Below are 24,498 nucleotides of genomic sequence, written 5' to 3'. Positions count from 1 at the left end.
CACTAAAGTGACTGAAAAACGTAGTTTCCTTCAAACTGCTGGCTCTGGTTAGGGCAAGTATTTTTCCATGGAAAATCTCTTTGTGCTGAGCCCATTTCAGCTAGTATATTAACCGCGAGGTTATCTGGGCCTGTAAGGTAAAACAAAACAAGCAGTTTAACAGTCAAAAGTGTAGGGAAAATGCTAATTTAAGCAAGCTGTTAAGTATCCTGTTATCTTTTTACCATTGCATGTTGCCACCCACAACTCTTCCAACCGCATGGGAAAGCTGTTGCTTTACAAGCAAGGTGTATAAATAATGCCTGCCTAAGAGCACCGCTCCTTTTTATTACATTTGAATCCTGGGGGATTTCTAGAACGTTTCTATGAATAGATTAAACACTGAGCATTTTGAGTAACCATGGCTATAAATCAATTTAGCTCTTGGTTTTCAAGTTACATCTGCTCTTACTAATCCTATATGTACATTGATTTTTTTTTCAACAGTAGAGTCCAGCTTTTATGTTTATGTGTCGCTGTGAGTTGGCGAAACCACCGCTCTGGGGAAAGCAGGTACCACGAACACGGCAGAACCAAAGAGTCGCTGCGCCTTTGCTGCAGGAAGCCTGGTGATGGTGGATAGGTAACACTGATGGGAAAACTGGCATCTCGGGCTTCAAATGCTCTGTTTCTACCAGTGTAATGCAAATTTTAATTAGTTTGGTCTGCAGCAATTTATAGGGGAAAAAAAAAAAACGCAGCCCCTGCGTATCCCAGGTTTCTGTTGTTGCGAGCAGGGGCCGTGGTGATGCCCTGGGCCCCATCTTGCCTCGCCGCGGGCTCCCGGAGGAGGAGGAGGGCGATGGGCTGCGCTTCCCGGCGGCGGTTTGGGCTCTGCGGCTGGCAGCAGGGGCCGGGGTTCTCCATTGCGTCTCTCACAGCTGCTCAGCGCCTCGGCCATTTTTTTTTTCCCCCTGAATTTTGACGTCTCTCCGTGTCTGTGTTTTTTTTCAAACGATGCGCTGCCGGGCCCAGCCCGCTCGCCGGGGGCAGCGGGGCCTCTGCGGGGCCGGGCGGGCAGCAGCAGGCCCGGCCTGAGTGGCCCCGTCAGCCTCTGCCCCGATCAGGCCTCAGCCCGCGGGCCGGCCCGCAGCGGAGGCCGCAACCCAGGACCCTGCGCTGCCGGGAGGGGGAACGCTCCCCTCAGGGGCCGCCCGCACCGGGGCTGGCCGCCCGGCTGACACGGGTTCGGGTTTGCGTTTGTCCTTGCAACTACCGCGGGCGACGGGGGAAGGCGAGGGGAGGTTTGAGGAGAGTGGGGGCTCCACCCGCGGGTGCCTCACAGCCCCGCGGGGACCATCCCCTCCCCTCCGCGGGGCCGCGGCTGCGGCGGGAGCTGCCGCCGTCCCGCGCCACCGCCTCACGTGTCCCCCTCCCCTCTCCGCCTCCGCCCCTTCACCTGCCGCAGCACCGCCGCGGCGCCCTCCGACTTCCCGTAAAGAGTCCGCGCCTGCCGCCCGCTCCGCGTCTCCGCCTCGCCGCCCCCCGCTCCCTCGCTACCCCGCAGCCGCCGCGGGGGTACCCGAGAGGCGGCGGGGGAGACTGCCGTGTCCCTCAGCCCCGCCGTTCCCCTCAGCCGCCGGCCCGGTCCGGCCTTCCTCCTCCCCCCCTCCTTCCTCCGTGGATCCTTCCGCGCCGCGCTCGCTCCCTCCGCCCCGCTCGCACTGTTTGGGAGCAACCGGCCGAGCTCAGCGGCGCCCCGGCCCCGCCAGCGCAGCGAGGCCCCGCGGACCGGCCCTCGCCCAGCCCCGGCGCGCAGCCCCGGCCCTCTCCCCTCGTCATGTCCCTCAAGCAAGCGGCGGCGGCGGCGCAGGCCGCTGGCAACAACCGCAAGCCCCCCGGCGGCGGCGGCGGCCCCGGCCTCCCGTCAGCCGCGAGCGGCGGGAGGCAGAACATGGGCAGGTGGGTGCGCGGCGGCGGCTGGGCCGATCCCGGCCTTGGCCTTGGCCCCGCCGTGGGGAGCCGGGCGCGGGCGCCGCTCCCCCTCCCCCTTCGCCCCCCTCCCCCCCCCCCCGCACCGGCCTCCATGGGCGGCGGCGCGGCCGGGAGGGGGAGCGGGGCCTGCTGCATGGCGGGGAGCGCGGCCCGGCCCGGCGCGGGGGGCTCCGCCCGGCGGGGCGGGAGCCGGCATGGCGGCGGGCGGGGCACACGCAGGCCCGCCGAGGGGCCCGCCGGTTCCGCAGTGCCGCCGGGGAGAGGCCGCGAGGCCAGGCCGCGGCCGGTGCCCTTCAGGCGGCCGGGGACGGCGGAGGGCACGGCGGGAACTGGAATTAACCGCGGCGGGCGAAGCCCCCTGCGGCCTGGCGGGGCCTGCGGCGGGGGCGGGGGGCGCCGCTTCCCTCGGGCCAACGTGACCCGCCTGCTGAGGAGGCGGCGGAGTGGGGGGGAGGCGGGGGGTGGCGGGGCCGAGGGGCCGCAACCGGCGGCCGCACGTGCGCGGGGGGCCGGTGGCGGCGGGAACGGAGCGGCCGCGATGGCGGCGGCCGCGGGGCCGGCGGCTTCGTCCCCGGCGGGGGAGGGGGCAGCGTTGTGGAAGTCGGCAGAGGCCGCTTGCGGTGCAGCGCCTTCGGCTCACCGCCGGTTATTTTTTATTTAAAAATACATTTTATAAATATATATATATATATATAAAATTGAAATCGCAATAAAATTCTCGCGGGAAGGGAGGCCGCAGGAGCGCTCAGGCCTCGGCGGTGGAGGGTGGTTTGAAGCACAGCTTCGCCTTTTTTCAGAGATTTTTGGGGCGAGGAGCCGGGGGTTTGCAGCAGGTTCACAACCCCCTCCCGCATCTCCTCCTCCTGCATCTCCCCCTCCCCACGCTCGCTGCGGAGGCCCCACTGTCCCCTGCTGCCTCGGGAAGATTGATTGATCCTGCTCAGAGAGCATTAGCTCTACAAATACATACATATTTGGGGGGCAAAAAAACCCAAAACAAACAACCAAAACACCCCACAACTTTTGTTACCAATTTTTCCAGTGCTGTGGGGGTCATAACCAACAATCAAAGCAGGACGGTAACAGTTTTGAAGGTCATAGTTACAGCAGTTTCAAGTTTTATTTATTTTGTTCTTTAACGTGACTTTTATTCTTGGTCAGTTGTGTGTATTGGCAATAAAACAGAATTTACAGTGGTCCCATTGTTGTACATCACTGGAAATAGAATTTTACTTTGTTACCAGTTTGTGGAACTGGAAATGGAAAAGCTTGCGTAGGGTTGAAAAGGATGAAATAAATAACAACAATAATATATCAGGACTTCATTGCAACGATTTAATAGTTCTTTACGTATGTCTGTATAGGTTGAAAATGACGTTTACTGTGCTTTGCCTAAACAGTTGTCCCTGCCAACACACAGTGGCACTGTAGAGGTTAACGTGAAGGGCAACAAAACCTACAGCTTTATTTTTTAAAATTCAGTATGATGGTGAGTGCTGGACTGTGTAGATTAGGGGATGCAAGCTTAAGTTTCCCGAATTTAAAGATTAAAGCCATTGGATTTCTCCTACCAGCGTTGCCTTTCCAGTTTTGTTGGATAAATTCCACTTCAGAACTCCCTACCTTAGGGAGTTCTAGTGGGGCTGCCAAACAACTGACATGTTCCCCCAGAGGTGTTCGTATCTCTTTTTTGTTAATCAGTTTTTCAAGTTATTTCTGAGTGAAGGGTCAGTAAAATCCCAATCCCTGGGCTGATGGAGCCCCATGGAGCACCTTCAGAGAACTTCTCCCTTGGCTGCCCTAAAGAAAAGTCTTGTCTTTTTGGGAGTACAGATTCAGAGTTGGTCCATGCTGCAAATCCGTTCACACAAATGGAAAGCTGAGTGGCTTTTCTGTTTGAAAAATCAAATTGTTTTTTTAGCAGGCCTACATCTTGTTTTCAGTTTGAAGCATTATGTTATTTAATAGAAACTGGAACATTTCCATTTATGCCAAGGTTTCGTCCTAGCAGCTCATTTCCCTGCACCACTTGCATTCTCTCTTATCTTCCTGAGATACAAAAGAATGTTACTTTTTCATAGCTAAGTTGCTTATAAAAGCTTAGCTTTGGGTGGCAAGCTCATTGATAGTTAACTGTCCTGGCACTAATTTTCTGCTGTGTGTTCATTACTGTAAGACATAATTGGGCTGAGCACCTGGTCCTTGTAGGTCTGATAGTGCGGGTAAGGTCAGCTTTGCTCGCTGTGTTTGTTTCTGTGGTTTCATAATGATGGGTATATGTATTTTGTATTAGGAAAGGTAAAATCTCATGTGAACAAAGGACATTGTAGGATTTGTTTTCATGATATTATTAATTTCTTTTACATAAGAGGAAGCATCACAAATGAAGGTATCTTTAAAGATGCTCAAGAAGAACAAACAAGAAGGATTAATACTTTTTTCTTTTATAAAGGGGCAATAAGTAAAACGCTACATTTGTTTAATAGCAACTGCACGTGCAAAATGGCAGCTGAGAAATGGGGCTGTAGGGGTGATGCCAACAGTATGTTGAACTGCAGCTGCAGAAAACATGGACCTCAGACACAAACCTGCTCTGCTGTGCTGGGCAAAACATTACCTAATATCTGCTTTTTGTGTTTTAGTTCTGTTTTGCCCTTAGCCAAACACAGGAAGGTTAGCTGTCTGTGATTGAAAGCTGCATCTGCCCTAGCATTCCTGCAAGCACTGCATCCTTTTTGGTTATCAATTTTTTCCCATTGTTGTTTTGTTTGAAGGGAAAACACCCCAGACTCAGGTTTTGGATGGTTATGAGTCTAGTTACAATTATGACAGAAGGTCTTTTTCATTTTTATCTGGTAACTTCTTGCCTAACTGGACTTGGGGAGTCCCTTAGGAATACTGTAAGTTACTGTCTTTTATAAATGGCTTTGTCCATCAAGAAATTAAAACTGAAATGATCCCGTGTTGCATAGTTTGCTTTTGAGACTCAACGCTTCTTGCCTATCCTTATTTTCCTATTTCCTTAACGTTTTTTATTAGCCCAACTAAAGGCTTAGGTAAAGGATAGAAGAGAGGTGTCGGTTCTGTTCAGACAGAAGTAGTGGGGAATGCTGAGTGCTGGGATGCTCTGGTGCACTGGAAGTGACCGTTCTGGAGTTTTGGTCACATGCGCCATTCAGAGTTTTTCTAGTTTGTTCTAACATCTTTGTGTTGGATTTAATGCAACTGCGCTAAACTGCTGAGCAACATGAATGGACAACCTGTAGGTCTCTTCCCTTATTGCTGTTAATGCTCCTTAGTGTGATATTATATACTCACTTTTGAGTGAGTTTTAATTTAAAAGCTGATTTGTGGCAACATATATGAAGAAAGTTCTTCCAAAACTAAGCCTATCAACAGGTCGCAGGTGTGCACCGGGTCAGACTTGAGTCAGGTTAGTGACATATTCAGATGCTACAGAAGTTGTCATCTTGTAAGAAGACAGGAGCTGACATTATTGGTGTCAGTATGGGGGAAAAGAAACTGCAGAAAACAATGCTCCTGGACCTCCCATGTAATCTTAACTTGACAGCTTTGATTTATTTGACTTATACAGACAAATACTGCACTTGGTGCTTCTGATTTTTCCTGTAGAAGAATTTACCAGCTCTCTGCAGTTGTAATGAAAGTTCTTTGGAGTATCATGTAAAGTTGTTTTCAGAGCTGTAGTAATGTCAACCAGTGCTCCAGAAACATCTATTCACTCTGCTAAATTCAACAGTCCGTAGTTGCAGTTCTGCTCCAGACATTAATTGCAGGATGGTTGCATTTGTTTCTTAGTCTCAAAGGGAAGATGCTGCTGGAGAGAAAATCCCAGACTTACTTTCACATCCTGGAAAGACTCGTGTCCCTTACATTAGTTTTCACTTAACTGGAAAAATATAAATGTGTGACCTTGTTTTACTTATACAAATGCTCTACTTGGCGTGTAAACATTAGGGTGGGAGGCAAGGGATGCTGAGGAATAGGATAGTAAATGCTCATAAAAAATAGAAAAAAAATTTGCAAGTTACTGCTGAGGAAACATGTTTATTAGGCAGTGTTTGGGATGAAACACTTATGGAGACTTTGACTCAAGGTGTAACTGCCAGGAGTTGGCTACTAAGTTGAATTGCTTGGTCATTACTTTGTCTGGTGCAGCGTTTTTCTGCCTTTGTGACTTTGCTACCCCAAAGGAAAAGGTTTACAAATTGAATTTGCCAAACTGCTGTGCCTTTTCCAGGCTTATCCTTAACCATGTTTCTGCAATACAAAATACATTTTTTTCTTTACCATACTTACTGTAATCAAGGCGTGGTTTTAGGTAGCAATGGTGAATTGCTACTGACCCTTCTAGTTTTCCTCACCCCCATTTTGTAGTGTTACTCTCCTGTTTTAACTGGTGGTAAACTCCTGTCACAGACCATCTCCTTTCTGCTTTCATAAAGGTCCTGTTATTTTTTCCATATGATGCATCAAAGATGTGTCAGAGGTTTGAACCTGAGCCTTCACCTACTGGAGTATAAACCTCAAGTTGGTGGCCCTGGTTTTAGCAGAAGATACACACGGTTTTGATTGAATCATAGCATTGGCACAATTGGTGAATATCTGTCATTTTTCATCTTGGTGAATGTCTTTCCTTTTCTCTAATGGTTTGTATTTAACAGTTATAGCTGAAAAACAAGAGGTCAGGTCTATAAAGATAACTTAGATGAAATAGCACATAGAATTTCTGCAGTTGGCTTAACTCTTGGTCTGAGGTAGAACTTAGGACCTCTTGCCAATGTGGATGCGCACAATCAGATTGTTTCTTAAAGACATGTGGATAGAAACAGTAATTTTGGAAGTGTGGTAAGAGATGGAAAGTCTACAACACTTAGGTTGATGCTTAAAGGGAACACTCCAGACTTTCTGACCAGTCTAGCAACCCAGTTATTTAAATTCTAAGAATACTTGTCACTAAAAATGGGAGCGCTTTCGATTTCAAAGTCACCAAACTCTTTCCCTTTTGCCCATTTCTATAGCTGACGTAGGAAGGTGTATCTTCTTAAGTCTTTGAGACCAACAGAGGGAACAAAAATGGTCAGAATGATCACATTTTGTGAAAGACCATGGTGTTGACACTTCGGATTGTAATAAAAGGAAAAAAAAAGAGAACTGGACTATACCTCCATTTTATTTCACATTGTGTGAAATCACTTTCAGAAAGAAGAGGATCATTTGTCTGAATATTATGCAAAAATTATGTTCCTTGTTCAGCAAGGGCTATAGGCAGCCATGTGACAAATGACACATTTGGTAAATGGTGATGCTTGTCTCCAGAGCAAGCCTGAAGTTCTTTGAAGCTACCTTATGGAAAGTTAAGCCTGATAGGTAATTAAATAAAGGCTATTTGCATTAGGGTTTTTTCAGGACATTAGTACGCTGCAAGTATTCTGAAAATGTCAGCTAGACATCGAAATGTGCAGTTATTGCCAATCGGCAAATGTCATCGGTGTGCGTGATGCGGTGTGAGACTGGTTCTGTGTCAGACTCTTGTTTTCTTAAACAAGTCAGGTGATAGTTTGTTGTTTTTTCATTTTTTCCTCATTGAGGCCTTTCATGGCTCTCTGATGGACTTGCTTATTTCTGCAGAATTTATTGGAGGGCTATGTATGTTCATTGGGAGAAGTTCCTTTGCTTTCATGACTAACTCAGCAGCCCTATTTAGAAGGGCATGTTGTTTTGAGAGCAAGGTTGCGTTCAACCACAGCGTAGTGTTTTCAAAAGCAATTGCATGCAGCTGACATTCAGTCGGATTTAGATTACAATGTTGTTTGGATATTTTGAAACGTAGACACGATTCTTTGGGCCTCTTTTAATTAAATGGTTGCGCATCTGTAAGGTGGGTCTATTTAAAAAATTGATTTTTTTTTTTTTTAGTAGAACAGAAGACTTCATTTTACCTCACATTACAGTGTGCAGTCCTGAAGTTGGTGTAATACAAATCTAAATCACTATGAGAAGTACTTGAAACTAGGACTTCTTGATACAAGGCAATAGCTTTGAAATAAGGCACAGCAGTGCAGGGAGGCTGTTGGGACTGGGATGTCTGAGGCAGAGGGCACAGACTTACAGCTGAGTTTGCAGAGTATTAAGAGCATACAGGTTAATTTAAAAGCTTCTTGAAGTATCCCAAGTGCTACACATGGACAGATTTGCATTAAAAGGAGTTAGTGTTTTTGAGAGGATGGACAGAATGAGTTTCCCTTGGATGGTAGTGAGAAGCCAGCTCTATGGGTCAGGCTTCACGGTCTGGGCTCCTCTGCAGCTTGCGGTGTGGGTTTGTTAGTTGGGTGGCCCTTAATGAGATGGACGGTGCCGATGCGCTGAACCTCTAGTCTTAAAGAAGAGACTCTGCTGAGAGTGGGGTTTGGGTTTGTGTGCCAGTAAGTTTTGGAATTTGCTTTGGTAACAGGATTCTGCTTAAAATATAATATTTTTGGACTTTTATAATGACATAGGCTTAGTATTTTCCTCATTTTATCCTCTTATTGTTGGTAACCCTCTTGCCTAGTAACCAGTATTACTGGCTTGCAGGTCAGTAATTTGGAGAGTGTATGCGATGGGCCCTGTAGTTGTTCAGTTCTGCTCTAGGAGAATGTTGGTTTTCTCTGATTCCATTCTCAACACTAAATTAAGATGGGTTTTTGAATTCTTACTTGTTAAGAAATCAACCAGTTTCATCAGTTTTTCTAATCAAATCCCATGTATGTATTTAATTGCAGAGGTCGCAGCAGTGGCAAAGGACCGCCTCAGCCTACAGTAAGTTCATGTTTTATCCTCATTGTACTGCTTCCTAGATCTCAGGAAACAACTTACGAACAGTGAATCCAAGTACCAGTGTAAGAATAGCAGATACTGGAATATTCTCTCAATTTTTTCCTTTTGATACCTTGATGAATATTTTAAACTGAGATATGCTTTTCTAAAGATGTAGCATCTTGCATTCATGTAAGTCTTCTGGAAGGGGGAGGGGTCACTTAAACTTTTGACTATGCCGATGTAAATAATTGCATTTTCTTGCAGTTATAGTTGTAGATACGGATAACATTTAACTTAAGGCAATGCTTTTGAATTGTTTCTTCTCTGAAGACTTTGACATAGACTTCTCCCTTAAGGAGATGACAGTAAGACAGCGTCTGTGTAAATAAAAATAATACTTTTGTTTAGCTTTACTATAAAATATCTAACCCAGAATTATCAGTAACCTGAATGTATAGCCTTAGTTACTGTCAAGGCTTTGTATTATTAAAGTATAGGTGTTGCTTGACTTGTAGAACATAATTTTATCAAAGCTAAATATGTGGATCTCGATTTAAAGAGTGGATCTTTGAACTGCACTGACCAAATATTTACTAATTGGTTATTGGCCTGGTTTTCCAGGATGACTAATTTTGGGGAATGGGGTAAAAGTAGGGAGGTTTCAAAGGACTACAGTTTACTCACATAAATGTTTATTGAAGATATCAAGACTCTTCAGTAAAAATAAAGAAGCTTTGAGGAGGGATGGTGAAAAAGGTCATATGCAAACACTAGACATCATGCAAGTGTTAGTCTTTATGTGTTGAGCATAAGAGTGTCCTTAAACACAGCTTTTCAGACCAGGAAGGTGGCTAACGTGCAAGATTAAGTGGATGGTGTAGCTGGCAGTTTGAAAGATATGCTGTCAGTTAAAAAGCTCAAAATATGGTGAGGTCTTTGCATGTTTAACCATCTCTTGTTTCACAAGCATGAGGTAGACAGGGAGATAGAAGTTGTTGCACAGACATCCTCACCGTTTCATGTGTACCTATGTGAGTGTGTAATCCAGCAACCCCACTGGTGCTCGGTCAGCTCCACTGGAGGATCTCAGCTTCTGATACCACAGTGGATTACTCTTGACTAATTTTTAGATGGATTTTGTACCTCTTTGGCACTACAATTTGACAACTTTAGCTTCTGTTAATGCGTGTAATCAGGTGTGTTAGATGAAAAGATGTAGTTCAGCAGGCCCTGAAAGCACCTGGTGAAGTACCTGATCCTTTTGATGGTTCTTGAACCAGTGAGGGATGTTAGCAGGGCTTTTTCCGTTAGGAGTCTGCACGCAGGCTTCCCTCAACCAGCAGAATTTCCTTCTTGAGTGACGTTAGGGGCACTTTGTAATGCTTATCTTGTTTGGAAAGGTGTTCAGATCCTTAATGATCAGAGAAAGGCTAAGAGTCCTCTGGAATTCTTATGTGACCTAAGTTCTATGTATATTGACTAAGATTTTGGACCAGTGTTTCTAAGAACTAGTATGTACTGATGAAAGCCTGCATTATTTTTGACGCACTAGCGTTTTGAATTGTTACGAGTGTTTCTCATATATTCATGACTTTTTTTTTGTTTTTCAGATTTCTTTCGATGGCATCTATGCAAACATGAGAATGGTTCACATACTTACGTCAGTTGTTGTAAGTCTTCATATTTGGAAGGAGCCTGAACCATTTCTGTAGTGACACAGAATTGTTAACTAGTCCACTAATTGTAATATTACTGGGTGAATATTAAACTTTAACAGTAGGCATCTTTTGCCAAAATTGAAATGTAAAGAATCACAGGAGTAGCTGTTTTGTATTTTTGGCTTGGAAAGGTTCAGATACCATTTGCAGAGGTATAGCAAATTTCTTTAGGTGCATACTTTGGTCATACTTTGAATTTTCTGTCTTTAGAGAGATTATAGATAAATAAAATGAGCCCATGTGCCTTTCTCCCCACATTTTAAGGCAAGTCTTGACATGCCAAAATTAAATAAGGCAGACTGTCCCCCATCTGCTAGAGTCCAGGCCAAGACTTCATCCTTAGTTGTACCCACACATGTGCACAGAATTTGTTGAAGAGTCTTGTGAATACTAAATATGCTTCTGTGTGTATCTTTAAATCCCTTCAGAATAAATTTTGATACACATCCAGCTGTTTGCATCTGCAGAACACAGTGGCGTATTTGTAAATAGGCAAATGTTGAATGAGTAGATTTGTAAAAAAACTGAGCTGTAGTTTTACACATTTGCACTTAAGTAAGAAATGAATCTTGGAGAAAATGAGTCAAGTGTCATTTGTGAGGCTGTTAGAAAGCTGTTTTTTTCATTTTTCTTGCATTCTAGGGATCCAAATGTGAAGTACAGGTGAAAAATGGTGGTATATATGAAGGAGTTTTTAAAACCTACAGTCCTAAGGTAATATTTTCCATTTATACTCTTCCCTCTTTTAAAAGGTCCTAATACTGAATAATCAATGTTTGCTTAAAATGGGAATATTTATTATGATTCATTTCTGCAGACTATTGTAGATGTCTGTGTTTTGCAAGTATGTGAAGTGATCGAGTAGCTTATTGTGCATTAAGTTAGTGTATTATTTTTATATCTCTAATAGTGTGATCTAGTGCTTGATGCTGCTCATCGGAAAACCGCAGAATCCAGTTTGGGGCCAAAACGTGAAGACATACTGGAGAGTATCTTGTTCAAGTCTTCAGATTTTGTTATGGTGCATTTTAAGGATATGGATACCAATTATGCGAGAAGAGGTATACTTGTTTTTAAAGTTATTTATAGCTTTCTGTGCCGTGTATGCACATTTTCAGGTTGATGCGCAACTGTCACTGGGAGCTAAGTGGTTGTAATGCCCATGCTTTATTCCCATGTAGCCGTGACTTAGAGATGTGTAGGGACAGGTGGACATTTAATGAGACCTATATCTTTTCACCTTGTGTTTGTACATACGTATTCTCCTGCCTGATTTAAAGCTGAAGAGTGAGAGGCTTGTTGCTTTAAGGAATTTGCTTTTCTCAGAAGAAGATGCATAATGTCAGAGCAAATGTAGCATTGAAATGCAGATAAGTTCTAGGTTCTGGATGGGACTTTAAATGTAAATTAAACAAGAGCTGCTTTATATTGGGTCTACTATGGACGTCACTTTAACGTAAAGGCAAACTGGATCCTCCATTACCCAATCCTTACAGATTTTAAGCAAATTGGATGAAGAATATACTACTACTTCTAGGAATAATTACTCAGTGGAAGTTTTCTAGAAGAAAATGAGTGCTTCAGGTTGAGCAGTCGCTCAGTTTGCTTTATTAGGTGGAATGTCTTTGAATCTAAATCTCTTAAGTAGCTGGAGAGGAGAGCTGAAATAAAGCTGTAGAGACTTGGAGCAAGATAAACTGGAAGGCTGCAAAACTCGATAACTTGTAGTGGGTAAATTAATCTGCTTTCCATTTTGTGTCAAAAATGTGTTATCTTGAAAGAACACTTGAAAGTTTAAGTCAGTCTTGGATCACACCTGCAAATTAGAGCAATGAAGGGCTTTCTACTTCTTGGGAAATAAAATAAGAGAGGATTCAAAACAATGGAAGTGTATGAACATGCCTGCAGGAACTACTGGCCTTTTGTTCTGAAAAATAAACCTAAACCTTCGTAGAGTCAGATAAGCCTGTGTGATTCACAGCACAAAACGAGTGTGAACTCCTGTGCTGGGAATGGTCACTGTCTGGTGCCCGGCCAGATAAGTTTGACACTGTTGCACTTACCCAGGAGCAAATATTTTTAACTTGCTTAGCCCTCAATGTTTTTTGCCTTTCACAGGCAAGTTAGCAGGCAATTTGGACATATTTGGTTGGAAAGGCAGCTCTCACTTGTTTAAAAACGTAGCCCAACAAAGACGAGCACTTTGTTGTCATAGGAGAGGCTTACCTGGAGTAGGGTTGTTTGGGGTCTCTGTAGTTTCTCCTACCCCTTAGGAGACTACTGGACTTTTGAGGCAGCCTCGAAGCAAACTTAAATTTTTGCAAAAGATACTGTTTTGGAAATTTTAGTGCCCCCTGATTTCCTGGTTCAGTGTAAGTATCTGGAGTTCTGTGGGTTTTTATTCTGTCATTTGCTTCTCTGCTGAGCTGGCGGAGCACAAATGGTGCTCCTGACTATGGGACTTGATCTTCTGACCTAGACTGGAATAGCAGAGACGTTCCCTGCATTGTCTGACCAGGTTGGGCAGAAGAGACTGGGAGAGTGCTGGAAAAGAACAGCAGGTGGGGAGAAGGGGAATGGGATGGATTTCTCCTTTCAGTTGAGTGCAAAAACAGCTGTGTCTGAAAGAACCATCTGAACAGTCTGCCAGGCACCTTTGGTTGCTATCACGCTTGTGCAGCTTTGGAGCAGTGAGCTGATAATTCATCCTGCGGCTGCATCAGTAGTGCGAGGGCAGGGGAGGTAATGACAGCGTAGGCTTGGGGTGGGTGAAACTGCCCCGTTGGGAAGGAGCAGTCATAGATTTGCTCGTGCCAAGTGTGACGTTGCACCTTTAGACGTACCAGTGGAGAAAGTGCAGTGCCTGCCCAGATTGTAGAAATTGGAAGGGTTGGGAGAAGAAAACAGGTCTGCGTAGATATTTCTAACAACTTACGTTTAAAAAAGAAATCTGTCTGTTCTTCTTTGGCCCTTATTTGCAAGTCTTGTCAGTCTGCACAGACCTTTGTACTCATGTAGATTGCTGTTAGGCTTCAGGAGGAATGGAGTCACCTGAGGGTCTCTCACTGTGGAATTGGGGCTTTCTGCAGTACAGGCAGGCTGATGAATGAAACCTGCATTGGAAAACTCAGGTGAAATTGTATTATATCCATCATCCCCCTTTCAATCTATCCTGTCTGCATTTAAAGAGGCGCAGACACTGTGCATCTGGCACTGGAAATTGGGCGCTAAAAATCCGCTCTGATGTGCAAGTTGAAGTCCTTGGTGTACGTTGGCCGATAACGTCTTTCTGCTTCGCCTTCTGAGGCCAAGGTGAAGTGCTTGGATCTTGTAGTTGCTAAATTACTGAGGCTACATGACTGAAATAAGAGGGAGTGTTCCTTCTGTGTTCCACTGAACCAGCTTCTAGCAGGGGTTTGTTTTCTGTTGTCCTAAACACTCGGCAGTCCTGGTTTGCATATGATTCAAATTTGAGTAAGGCTTCAGAGTTGCCTTCTTTCTTGGCTTCTCTTTAAAGACAAGACAATTCAACATCATAACTACTGTTAAAGTAAAAGGCTTCTACAATGTTTTCATTGGTTTTTTGGGACTTTTACTGTGTTCTGAGAAAAATATCACAAATGTAATGAAAAAAGTCAGAAGAGAATTGGCTATTTAGGTTTTTCCTTGAATTAGCACCAAAAGTGGCATCCTTCCAGAGAAAGTGTTGCAAGGGGAATAGCAGTTGGCATATTATGAACAAAAGAAGGAAATATTGGCTCTGTAAAGCTGGTGGTAACTGGTTTTAATGTTTCAAATCAGTAGTAAGTAGTTAGAAAACAAATGAGAGTTTACCGTTGAACTGTTTAAGATGGAACCTCAGTTTACCTTGGGCTCTGCTAAACTTGATCAAAGCTTGCAGGGTGCAGCACGGACACCTTTGGCGCGTAATGCCAACTGGTTTTGTAGCATTTGAACTGCAGAGTTGCACTTAATTACATGTTTGTGCTTTTTACCATTAGTAGCTGAAAATATTTTTGTGAAAACAAGCATGTTGGTCACTGAAATTAATTAAACCTGGACTCTTCATTACTCTATTCTGGCAATTTTTAAAGTCATTTAATAGCACATACTTGAAGAATTTGCCCAAGCCGAGTTTTTCTCAGAATGTGTATATTTAATTTGCCTTTACTTAAGGTAAATTTCTGTTGCATAGAATTGTCCTTGGGCTTTAGAACAAGAAGTGAGGTCTTTGATATCAAACGTCTTTACTTAGGAGATGTCACATGAAGCAGGTACAGAGGCAGTGGAGGCTAATTGAGTGTTACAGCTCAAGCTCTTTGTTTGACCAGTTTTCATTTGATCTTTAGCTGGGGTTTTACCATGTAGAAAATGAATTGAATAGAAATGTAGCCATGTGAAGGTGTCATGTGAATTGCTCATTCAGCAGCTCACAGATAGGAGGAGACTGAGCTTGTGCACTCAGTATCTTCTCTGTTATTACTCTGCCAGTCGCCACTTGCCACAGCAGTTCACGTTTTAGCTTCTGCTTTGCTAGTAATCATAAAAGAAGTATTTTTATTTTGGAAACAAGTTATTTGTAGAATTTATTTCTTCATTTTTTTACATATGTTCTCAATTTTGTTGGTCATTAATTTTGGTGAAGTCTTGTTTGACTTACCACATCTTTAATCTGGGTGTGCTATGTGCCTGCCTCACTGGTTGTTCTGGGAAAATAGTGATCTGTGCCTTGAGGTGCCGTTCTGCTACATTTGAACTTCACCTGAATGCTCATGAGACCCTGTTTCCTGACTAGGACTCTGCCTTTGCAGCTTGAATTTCTCCGAACTCCAGATTTTCTTCGAGCTGTAGAGAAGCACAGTCCCACTTGTGACTTCCATTCTAAAGTGAGAGACAAATAAAGAGCAATGAAACTTCCTGTACCCCATCACATACTGGGTTCTACTGGGAAGCTTAGCACTGGCTGTGTACGTCTCACTCCGATCTGTAGCATTTGGTAGATACTGATGATTTTGACTTGTTGACTTTATTTTTCCCCCTGGTTCATCTGTATCATAATAATTTTTGACAGCACTCTGCTCGATGTTTCTGTGGCTTTTTAAATAAGAAAATTAGTGGGTTGAGTAGATGAATCTTGCTAAGCTAGTATTTTATTCACAGTATCCAAAATGGCACAATTGTGCATGGAGTTCATCTGATGTAATTTAATAGAAATTAAGGAGCCACCCTTCTGAAATACAGACAATTACCTCCCTCAGGTCCTGTCAGCAGGCCTCCTAACTCATACTAATCTCATCTCACTGGAGAAGAGTACCCTCTACTCCCAGTGAAGTAATGTAGAAGGAAATTTCAGTTTCCTGAGGGATGTAAGCAGCCTCCAGATTGCATTTGGTGTAAAATGTCCAATCTGAGAGGATCAAACACAAAACACAGAATCGATGGTGTTCAGCACAGAAGCAGCTCTGGTCTGACCGGGTTATGGCAGCGTTAGCTGCGGGGTGTTGATAAGGGAAATGTAGGTTTTCCTAACACAAGTGCCTTTTGCTGCCCTGATAAATGTGGGTTTTACTTACTATTAACTGTGGATCAAGGTAGCACTGTGTTACTATGTACTTTCAGATGACACTTCAACGTATCTGGTGTTATAGAATATTTTTAAAGCTGTTTGGGTGAAGGGAAACTGAGAGATGTTTTCTTTCAAGTTGCCATACCTTAGAAATCTGTAGGCTATTTGGAGGGGTTTTTTGTGGAGCAAAAATGGGGAAATACATGGGGCTGGTGGGAACATTGCTGAGGTTTTACTATGGAAATGATCTTTGCAATGGAGGTGTACAATCAGTTTGAATGCTTGTGAGAGGGACTGAAAGAGTTTAGCTTTGCTAGAAATTCAGCCATATAATGTGAAAAAAATCCACCTGTATTTATATCTGATGTCTTCCCATTTTTTCTCTCTCCATATCTGTTGTAGTTCCTTCAGAAACAGGTAACTTTTTGGCAGTCACTCTATGTTTCTGCATCTTGCCTTTCATAATGCTTCTGTTACCATAATATATAACGGAAACTTAATATCTTTGCTCGCACATTTCTGGCACTATAAAACATGCATGCGTAACTTCACAGACCCATTTAGAGTATCTTGCAGTTAGTTGATGACTTCTGTTTCTCACCCTTGATTTTTACCTATTCCGAACTGTTTGAAAATGCAACAACTGAAATTTTGCAGCACCTCATAGGTAGAACCAGTCATACAATGACTCTTGCAGAACAGTTGACGAGTAACCCCAGAACGTGCCCACTAAAGTCATCGCATTTAGTGTTGAGCTAAAATATAATGTCGCTTGGAAACGTTAACGTCCAACTGCGCGAGTGCTGTCGCAGCTTTGGTGGCGCCGTGACATCTCGACTGATGCAGGTTTTTGTGGTTTCACAGGAGCCTTCGTTAGGCATTTTTCCTTCATTTGGCTTCCTTTTCTTATTTTACTGCTTCTTTTGTATTTGAAATGAATGTTTAGCTAATAAACTTCTCTGATTTTTCATACATCTTCTATAACGTTTTGTTTCATATAAGCTTATTAACAATGCTTAATTGCTTACCCTTACTTCCGTTGGTCTTTGTGTATGAATTGAGTGAACATTTCCTGAGATAGCGCTGGATGCTGCCAGCACGGGCCACTTCTGTGATAGATCCCACCAATATATGTGCAGAACTTAACTGTGAAATTGGGTAAAACGGGAAGAATAATAAGCTATATCAGCAGTCTCTCTTTAAAAAATCTTCAGTGATTGTTTAAAAACTGTAACGTCAGTGGCCAGCTTCATATGTTGCAGATTCTTTTAATGATGGTTTTAAAGTTCGTTTTTCTTAGTAAGATTTCAGATCTTGCCAAGAGTTAATTTAAGCCACATTCTTCCATATCTGGCACTGCCTGGTGGTTTGATCTCATTTTTTCTAAAGATCTGAAATGTTTGCTCCTTATTTTATCAGTAGAATGATAATAGGAAATTCTAGGTTGAAGACTTAGTTTTTTAGGCTTATTTGTTTATTTACAAGCTTGTAACAAGCTTATTTTATTTTTTAAAGATCCTTCTGTTTAAGTTGGGCAGCTCTGAGATCCAGTTGCTCACAACTGTAAAAGCTTGGCTTCCTTGATGAATGGCTTTGTACCTTTTTTACAGCACTTTACTATTCTAGTAGTATTCCTTCTTAAGTCGGGCTTGAATGAAACAAGTGAAAATAAAAGCTTATTATAGTTATTTTTTTACATCCATTTTTATAAACAACAGCAGACCCTTGCAAGTTATTTATTTTCATATGTCATTGAGAACAAGAGGTAGAGAGTTTCTGAATCTTGCTGTGTGATTCGGATATGCTGCTGCTTAAAAAGGCTCTTGCAGGAATGGAAACATCTCTGTTGTCGGTGCTCCAAGCTGGTGGGTGACTGAGTTACACTGCATAGGGAGGGATGGCGTGTGTGTGCATGCTGGTGTGCCGAGGAGCTGGGGAAACACAAGAAACTCAGATATTTGAAGGGAAACTTGTATCTTGCCCATTTAGGGCATGGGATTGTGTTGCATTCATGCTTTTTTGATATTTGCATAACATGTTAGTGTGCAGTTGTGTGGGCTGTTTGGAAAAGCACATTATACAAGTCTTGGGTTTTTAGAGGACTTTTTTTTCCACCAAAATGTAGTTTGTGTAAAATATTTTGAAATAACTGAGAGTAATTACTGCTATTCTTTGCTATATCAGAAGTTAGTGTGTACTTTCACAGTTATTCGAAGTGTGAAGTAGGCACCTTTCTAATGTAGTCCTGTTGAATACTGCAACTGCAAGAGCAGGTGAATGATGTTTAATGTGCCTGTGATTCAGCTCGTTTGGTTGTTCCTCACATAAACTAGTGTGTACGTCTTCCTGTACTTAACTAAATTGATTTCACCCCCATCCCTCCCCACTCCCTTGTAGATGCTTTTACCGATTCGGCCATCAGTGCTAAAGTAAATGGTGAACACAAGGAAAAGGATCTTGAACCGTGGGATGGAGGAGAGACCACCGCTGCTGAGGAACTGGAGGCGTTAGAGACAGATGTTGTAAGTAATGCTTTTTGATCATCTGTGACAGGCTGTAGAAAATAAACTATTTCTCTGGGCATGCCTTGCAACCGTTCCTTAATTTTAATCTGGTAATGAACTTTTTGACTAAAATTGCTGGCCTGTGTTGTATGGGTGCATGTTGAGTCTCTGCTAGCAGCTGCCACAGTACTTTTCTACAATTTGAATAAGAATAGCTGGATTTCAAATGCCACTTGTGGCAAATATTGACAAATGGCAGCTGCTGTGGTAGGGGACGTGCTCAACTCAGGGACTGGCTGAAACAGGAGCTTTTATTAAGGGCTCCAAATTCAGCAATACACTGCAGTGATTTATGTTTAATCGCAGCGTTCCCATCTGACTATCATTGCATTTGGAAATTATGGCGAAATTGTACTTAGTTAACTGTCTCTGAGCTAAGATGAGGGGAATTGATGGAAGTCTGACCCATGACTTAATAAGCACTGATACAACCTCAGCAGATTATGAATCGTTTGATGAAGAGTATTGTCTCAAATGACGTTTCCTTATATTTGTACTCAACCATGCCTTCTTTTTAGTAAGATGTTCAGGCTGCAATATGTTAAACAAAGAAGATAATGTTACTGATTAGAGGAGAATTTAGTCATGTTACTGTGGAGCACATTAACTTTGTCTGAGTAGAACAGTTATCCTGTCAATTTTAGTGTACATATTGTACAGCTGAGCTTTATTAGAATACTTAATACTGTCAGTGCTTTAATAAAACATTCAAAACATTTATCGTTGTGCTCAAGTACTGTAATAGCGATTTTACTAAAGTGAGGAAATGGTGCCGATCAACAGGGGCCCTCTGCCCGTGGTGTGTGTCTCTCTGATAATTGCTTTAGTAGAGCATTTGAAAAGCTTCGGCACTTGCCACAGCAAGGGACGCTTCTAATGTCCAGACGTGTCAATTTGCACTTTTTGGAAAAGCCATTCATGTGTGTATTTCTTGCTAACCAGTAATCTTCTAGTACAGAATGGGCATGGTACTTAAAAAAACCCTCATAATAACAACACGGATACACACCACAAACAAAAAACCTGGCCTTTGAAGGTAAAATCTGTGCATCTGTTGAACAAAATCCACTGAAATAAATTGTGACTTCAGTAACGTTGTTATCTGGACAGTGAATTCACAGGCCCAAGAAAAAGGGCAAAAGGTTTAACTTCTGCCATCAGCCCTTAGTTTTCAGGGAATGTGTTTCCAGTGTCATTTTGAAAAACAAGCATCGTTTTCTTCTAGTCTAATGGATGGGATCCCAATGACATGTTTCGTTACAATGAAGAAAATTATGGTGTAGTATCAACTTATGACAGCAGTTTATCTTCTTATACGTAAGTTCCAAAATATTTTGTTATTAGATTTGTATTTAATGTTCTCCTTGGTTTGACGAACTTTATAATCTGAAGATAATTTTTCATACTTTTTCAGGTTGTGGAACCAAATAACTGAAAAAGCAATGAATGAATAGTGCTTAAGAAACCTTGCCAGCGTTCTGTGAATAGTTAGATGTAGTAATCATTGTATATTCCCTTAAATGGACACAGTTCATTCCCATTGCAACATTTTCTGAATTTAGGCATATGTGCAATAATGCTTATTTCTTACAAAATCTTTCATGAATACAGTGGGAAATACCAGATTGTGAAACTGTCTTTACGTAGCTGCTATACCCTACGGTTCATGTTTAACCTGGCAGAACAGTTTGCCCAAATCCTAATTTTATTGAGACAATTGATGTGGTAGATATTGAAATGTTGCTCATAACTAAGGGAGGGTCGCATGCTATGGGTGACTTGTTTAGCAGAATGGTCCAGATCTAAACTAAAGTTCTAGTTACAATATAATAACAACTTGAATGTAGAAGTCATATAAAGCCTGCTCTGGCTACTTTGGCAGTGTGGACCTGTTCCCAATAGTCTGCAGCTATAATGTTAACTGCAACTGCAAAACAAATCACTTGCAGATGTTCACCAGCCATTGTGAAATGTCTTTAATGTTTTCCCACTCTTTTAAGCCCCAAAGCCTAAACTTCTTGTTGAATGTCAAGGAATTGCAGTGAATATTTTGATTTTTTGTATGTAGGATTGGAGCGCTTGTCTACAGGTCTCTTGGTTCAACAGTTTTATTTTCACGATTTTGTTAAAGTAGACCTGTAACATGGTGATAATCAAAGTGTCTTAATCGGCTTACATTTGAATCCTGGGAGGCTGTTCTTTTTTATACTTCGCTGCTTTAAGTACTTTTTGTACTTTTGAACTTTAGTCTTCCTTCTTTCTGCTTTATGGGTATTAATGGAAACAGATTAAAAACATGGAGGTGGCCTTAAATTGCCGGAGACAAATTCCATGTTTTCCTAGTGAAATGACTTTCTTTGCCTATCAGTCTGCTAAACTGGGAAACCTTTCCTGATTCTCCATGTATGTGATGAGCACCAGTGTCGCTAAATTCTTCTTTGTGCAACTGAAAGATTGTACAGGATTTATTGTGTGTTTTCTCTTCCCAGAAGTTAGTGTTAGCAAGTATAGTTTGTCAAACTGCATAAAGGTACAAGTTTGTGTTCTGGCAAATGAACTGCGTTAATTAATGTCAGTCAGCTGCTGGACATGATTCTCATCACCAGGGTTCTGAACACTGTCATCTTGCCCATCCCCTTTCTTTCATCTTTAATGACCCTTTTCCCTGTTAGAAAAGGTAAAATCATGCTTTTGCTTGTTTAGGTTGCCATCAGTGCTACTGCATACATCCCTCCATTTTTTTTAGCACTTTAAATAAATGAGGAGGTATTGGGTGTTCACTGTTCTTGTGCATATGCTTAATACAGGGGGTCCTGTGGCTTCAGGTTTGTATGCATTGTATGCATGCATATCTTATTTGAGCCAGAGCTACCATTGATAAGGCCAATAGATGTCTTGACTGGCCAAAAATATGTGTGTGGGGAAAATCTTGTGATGCAGTAGCTGAGCACTGGCTTGGAATTTGGCAAAGCCGCTTGTTTTCCTAGTTCTGCCACCAACACTTGAGTAACCTCGCATATATTGTTTCATACTTGGCTTGTATCTCCACGCACTTTCTTTGTTCTTCTATTTTATATTATTCAAAATATGTGCAGTAGTGATTGTATAATGCCCAGCATAGCCTGGTCCAAGCTTCAGCTGTGTTCTGTATTTTTATGTAGTTTATTCTAAAGTAAAGTCGGATGAAACAACTTTTGGAACTCAGAACTGGAGACAAAGCGCAAAGTTGTTTTTTAAAACTTGCTACCTAAACAAAAATGAGAACAGGTAAAATGCAAACCCATGGGTGGACAGAAGGAGTGCCAGGTCTGCCATTCATCTCCAGTTACCTCTTTCAGTGTTTCTTTGTTCGTGTATTGTATCCATACTTGGTGGCTTTCCTAAGAGAGCTACGTATGCTTTTTGCAGTATGTGATTACCTAATATACATATATGGAATGAATGGGTTTGCAGTCCTAGGACATGGCAAATACATCCTGGGTTTCTGATACTGTGCTCTAGTGTATTGGATTCATCTTTCTGCAGTTATTTGTCAGGAAGAGCTGAAATTCTGTGGTTGGAATTATTAAGCTTAAGCATGTAACTCTCTAATTTCAGTAATATTGGGGACTCTTGTGTCTGTTGGGAATGTGTAAATAGCTAAAGAAATTCAAATTTGGTCTCTTACCATATCTTCCTATCTAAACAACGGACTAAAACTTTTTATCACTAATGTACTCAACCGTGTTAAAAGTTGGAGCTTCTGCGTAGCTTTAGGGTTGGGGGATCTTGCAAGTCATATGGAAAAGCTCTGCACCCTGACCTCAGCTCTCCAGGCAGGGAAATGACACTGAATTTGCACACAGTATCAAACCAGTCCAGGAATATTGGCATAGTTATAGTGAAAAAGACAGCAAGTCTGCTGGCTTAAAAGCAAGGGTTTTTTTTTTTACTCTGACTTGGTTAGAATTGTAATTTTTGTAGCTCCTTTGTGCTTTTGAATGCATTTCAGAGATTCTTTTCCTTTCCATTGTCTTTTAGGGTGCCATTAGAAAGAGATAATTCAGAAGAGTTTTTAAAACGGGAAGCCAGAGCAACTCAATTAGCAGAGGAAATTGAATCAAGTGCCCAATACAAAGCTCGGGTTGCCTTGGAAAATGATGAAAGAACAGAAGAAGAAAAATATACTGCTGTTCAGAGAAATGCTAATGAACGAGAAGGACATGGTGTGAACACTAGGTACTTGCATACGCTATGAATAGTATTTTCATTTAAATGAAGTACATATTTTGGTACGGGAGCAATTTACTCATTGAAACTGTGCTTTTTCAGCAGGGCTGATGAGGTTAGGAACCCTGTGTAAACAATCACGTGCTGGTTTTGGCGTTCATGCTAACTTGGCCACCTCTGCCTGGCCCTGTATTATCTCTGCAGTGGAACAGACTTCCCCATTCTGATCTGTCCCTGTGGGAAATTCATACCAAATTACAGGAAAGGGCAGTGGTTTCGGTATCTCATGGAGAATTTCAGGCATTAGTACTAAATCGTTCAGCGTCTGGGGGCTCATAGAAAGTGGACTGTGTGGTCAGTATCAAAAACCAATTCATGAGGTGAATGTCAGGTCAGCATCTGATAGTATTTAGAATTTTCCTGTAGCTTGATTTGAGAATGAGAGAAAATATCAGCAGAGCATCTGAGCAGGTACTTTTCATTGTCTTTCAGTTCTGTCTTAACACTGATAGAAATTTGCTGTGTTGCAGAGAAAATAAATACATTCCACCTGGACAAAGGAACAGAGATGTCCTGTCCTGGGGAAGTGGAAGACAGAACTCAACAAGGATGGGCCAGTCTGGATCAGGCCCACCGATTTCAAGGTCTGGATCCCATACTTCAGAATTCAGTTCCAACTCTGGAGCAGATCAAAGAGTAGTTAACGGAGGCAAGTATCTGAAGTCTAAACGTATGTGCTTTATAAAATTGCAGTCAATTGGCTAATTATGTTGAAACTGCATATGGTGTGGTCTTAGGAGGCGCATTTCGTAAGCTAGATTAGCATTCATCATTTAACACAGAGGTGGTGATTTTGATTAGGGTTTAGCTTACTCGTAATGCAGCGCACATTTGCACTGTACGTAGCTTCGCAGAGCAGAAATGTCGTTTATTTTCCTTCTCAAACACCTTTGTCTTAGATGATGGTGCAGTATGTGGTTTTAAAGATTGAAAATTGCTGTTGTGTATTGCAACTGCTGAGCTCTGTGAGGTGCTGACACCCCGTGAGAGGGAGGCCGAGACAGCGTCACTCGTCCCTTCCAGGGCATGGATCAATTCTGTTTCCCTTTAAAAAGAATAAAACAACTCACTGACTTTATGATGACGTGGAAGGAAAAAAAATCATTGCTGGGAAAGTCAGAAAAGTGTTAGGGGAAAAGGAATCAAAAGTCTTCTCTCCAAAGAGCTATTTGAGTATTTTCTGCTATACACAAAGGTAATATTTATAAACAGGCATCACTAGGCAGTGTATAGCAGAAATTGGTGTTTCATAAACCAAACACCATTTTTTTGAGATGGATTTCAGCAGTAGCCTATCTTTGAGGCATTATTTTTATAAGTCGAAAATGCTATTCTATGAGATTGCTGTGAATAAATGAAAAATATATAATGCTCAAGTGCCTCTATCTGGAGAGGAAGTCTGAGAAGCATCTGAAGGTAAGTGAGGCTTCTTTTTCAAATACAGAGTCAGCTCTATAAAGGATGTACAACTGAGTCCTGCCCAAACAATGCTAACCCTGAAATTTGTTTGTACTATTTGTGGTTTCTGTCATCCTGTTACTCTGCTGAATGAACATCAATATACCTAAAATATTCAGAATGGCTT

General features: G+C 42.4%; 1 protein-coding gene across 11 annotated transcripts in view; it reads left to right on the top strand.

Annotated features, from left to right (window-relative positions):
• Positions 1-1,685: 1,685 nt before the first annotated feature.
• Positions 1,686-24,498, top strand: part of ATXN2 (ataxin 2) — a 50,263-nt gene continuing 27,450 nt past the window's right edge. For 5 of the 11 annotated variants that reach the window (XM_065851730.2, XM_065851729.2, XM_065851722.2 and 2 more), the window contains exons 1-9: positions 1,687-1,941; positions 8,760-8,796; positions 10,407-10,466; positions 11,157-11,228; positions 11,425-11,575; positions 18,478-18,602; positions 19,870-19,961; positions 22,665-22,862; positions 23,384-23,562. In XM_065851730.2, the coding sequence (XP_065707802.1) occupies positions 1,820-1,941; positions 8,760-8,796; positions 10,407-10,466; positions 11,157-11,228; positions 11,425-11,575; positions 18,478-18,602; positions 19,870-19,961; positions 22,665-22,862; positions 23,384-23,562 (1,036 nt within the window). In that variant the 5' untranslated portion in view covers positions 1,687-1,819. Of the gene's footprint in view, positions 1,942-8,759; positions 8,797-10,406; positions 10,467-11,156; positions 11,229-11,424; positions 11,576-18,477; positions 18,603-19,869; positions 19,962-22,664; positions 22,863-23,383; positions 23,563-24,498 lie in introns of all 11 variants that reach the window. The other 6 variants (XM_065851728.2, XM_065851723.2, XM_065851721.2 and 3 more) reach the window with 2 other exon arrangements.

Source organism: Patagioenas fasciata, chromosome 17 (genome assembly GCF_037038585.1).
Source record: "Patagioenas fasciata isolate bPatFas1 chromosome 17, bPatFas1.hap1, whole genome shotgun sequence".
NCBI classification, from domain to species: Eukaryota; Metazoa; Chordata; class Aves; order Columbiformes; family Columbidae; genus Patagioenas; species Patagioenas fasciata.
The sequence above is the reverse complement of the archived record's forward strand: the minus strand, read 5'-3'. Positions and strand labels throughout refer to the sequence as shown.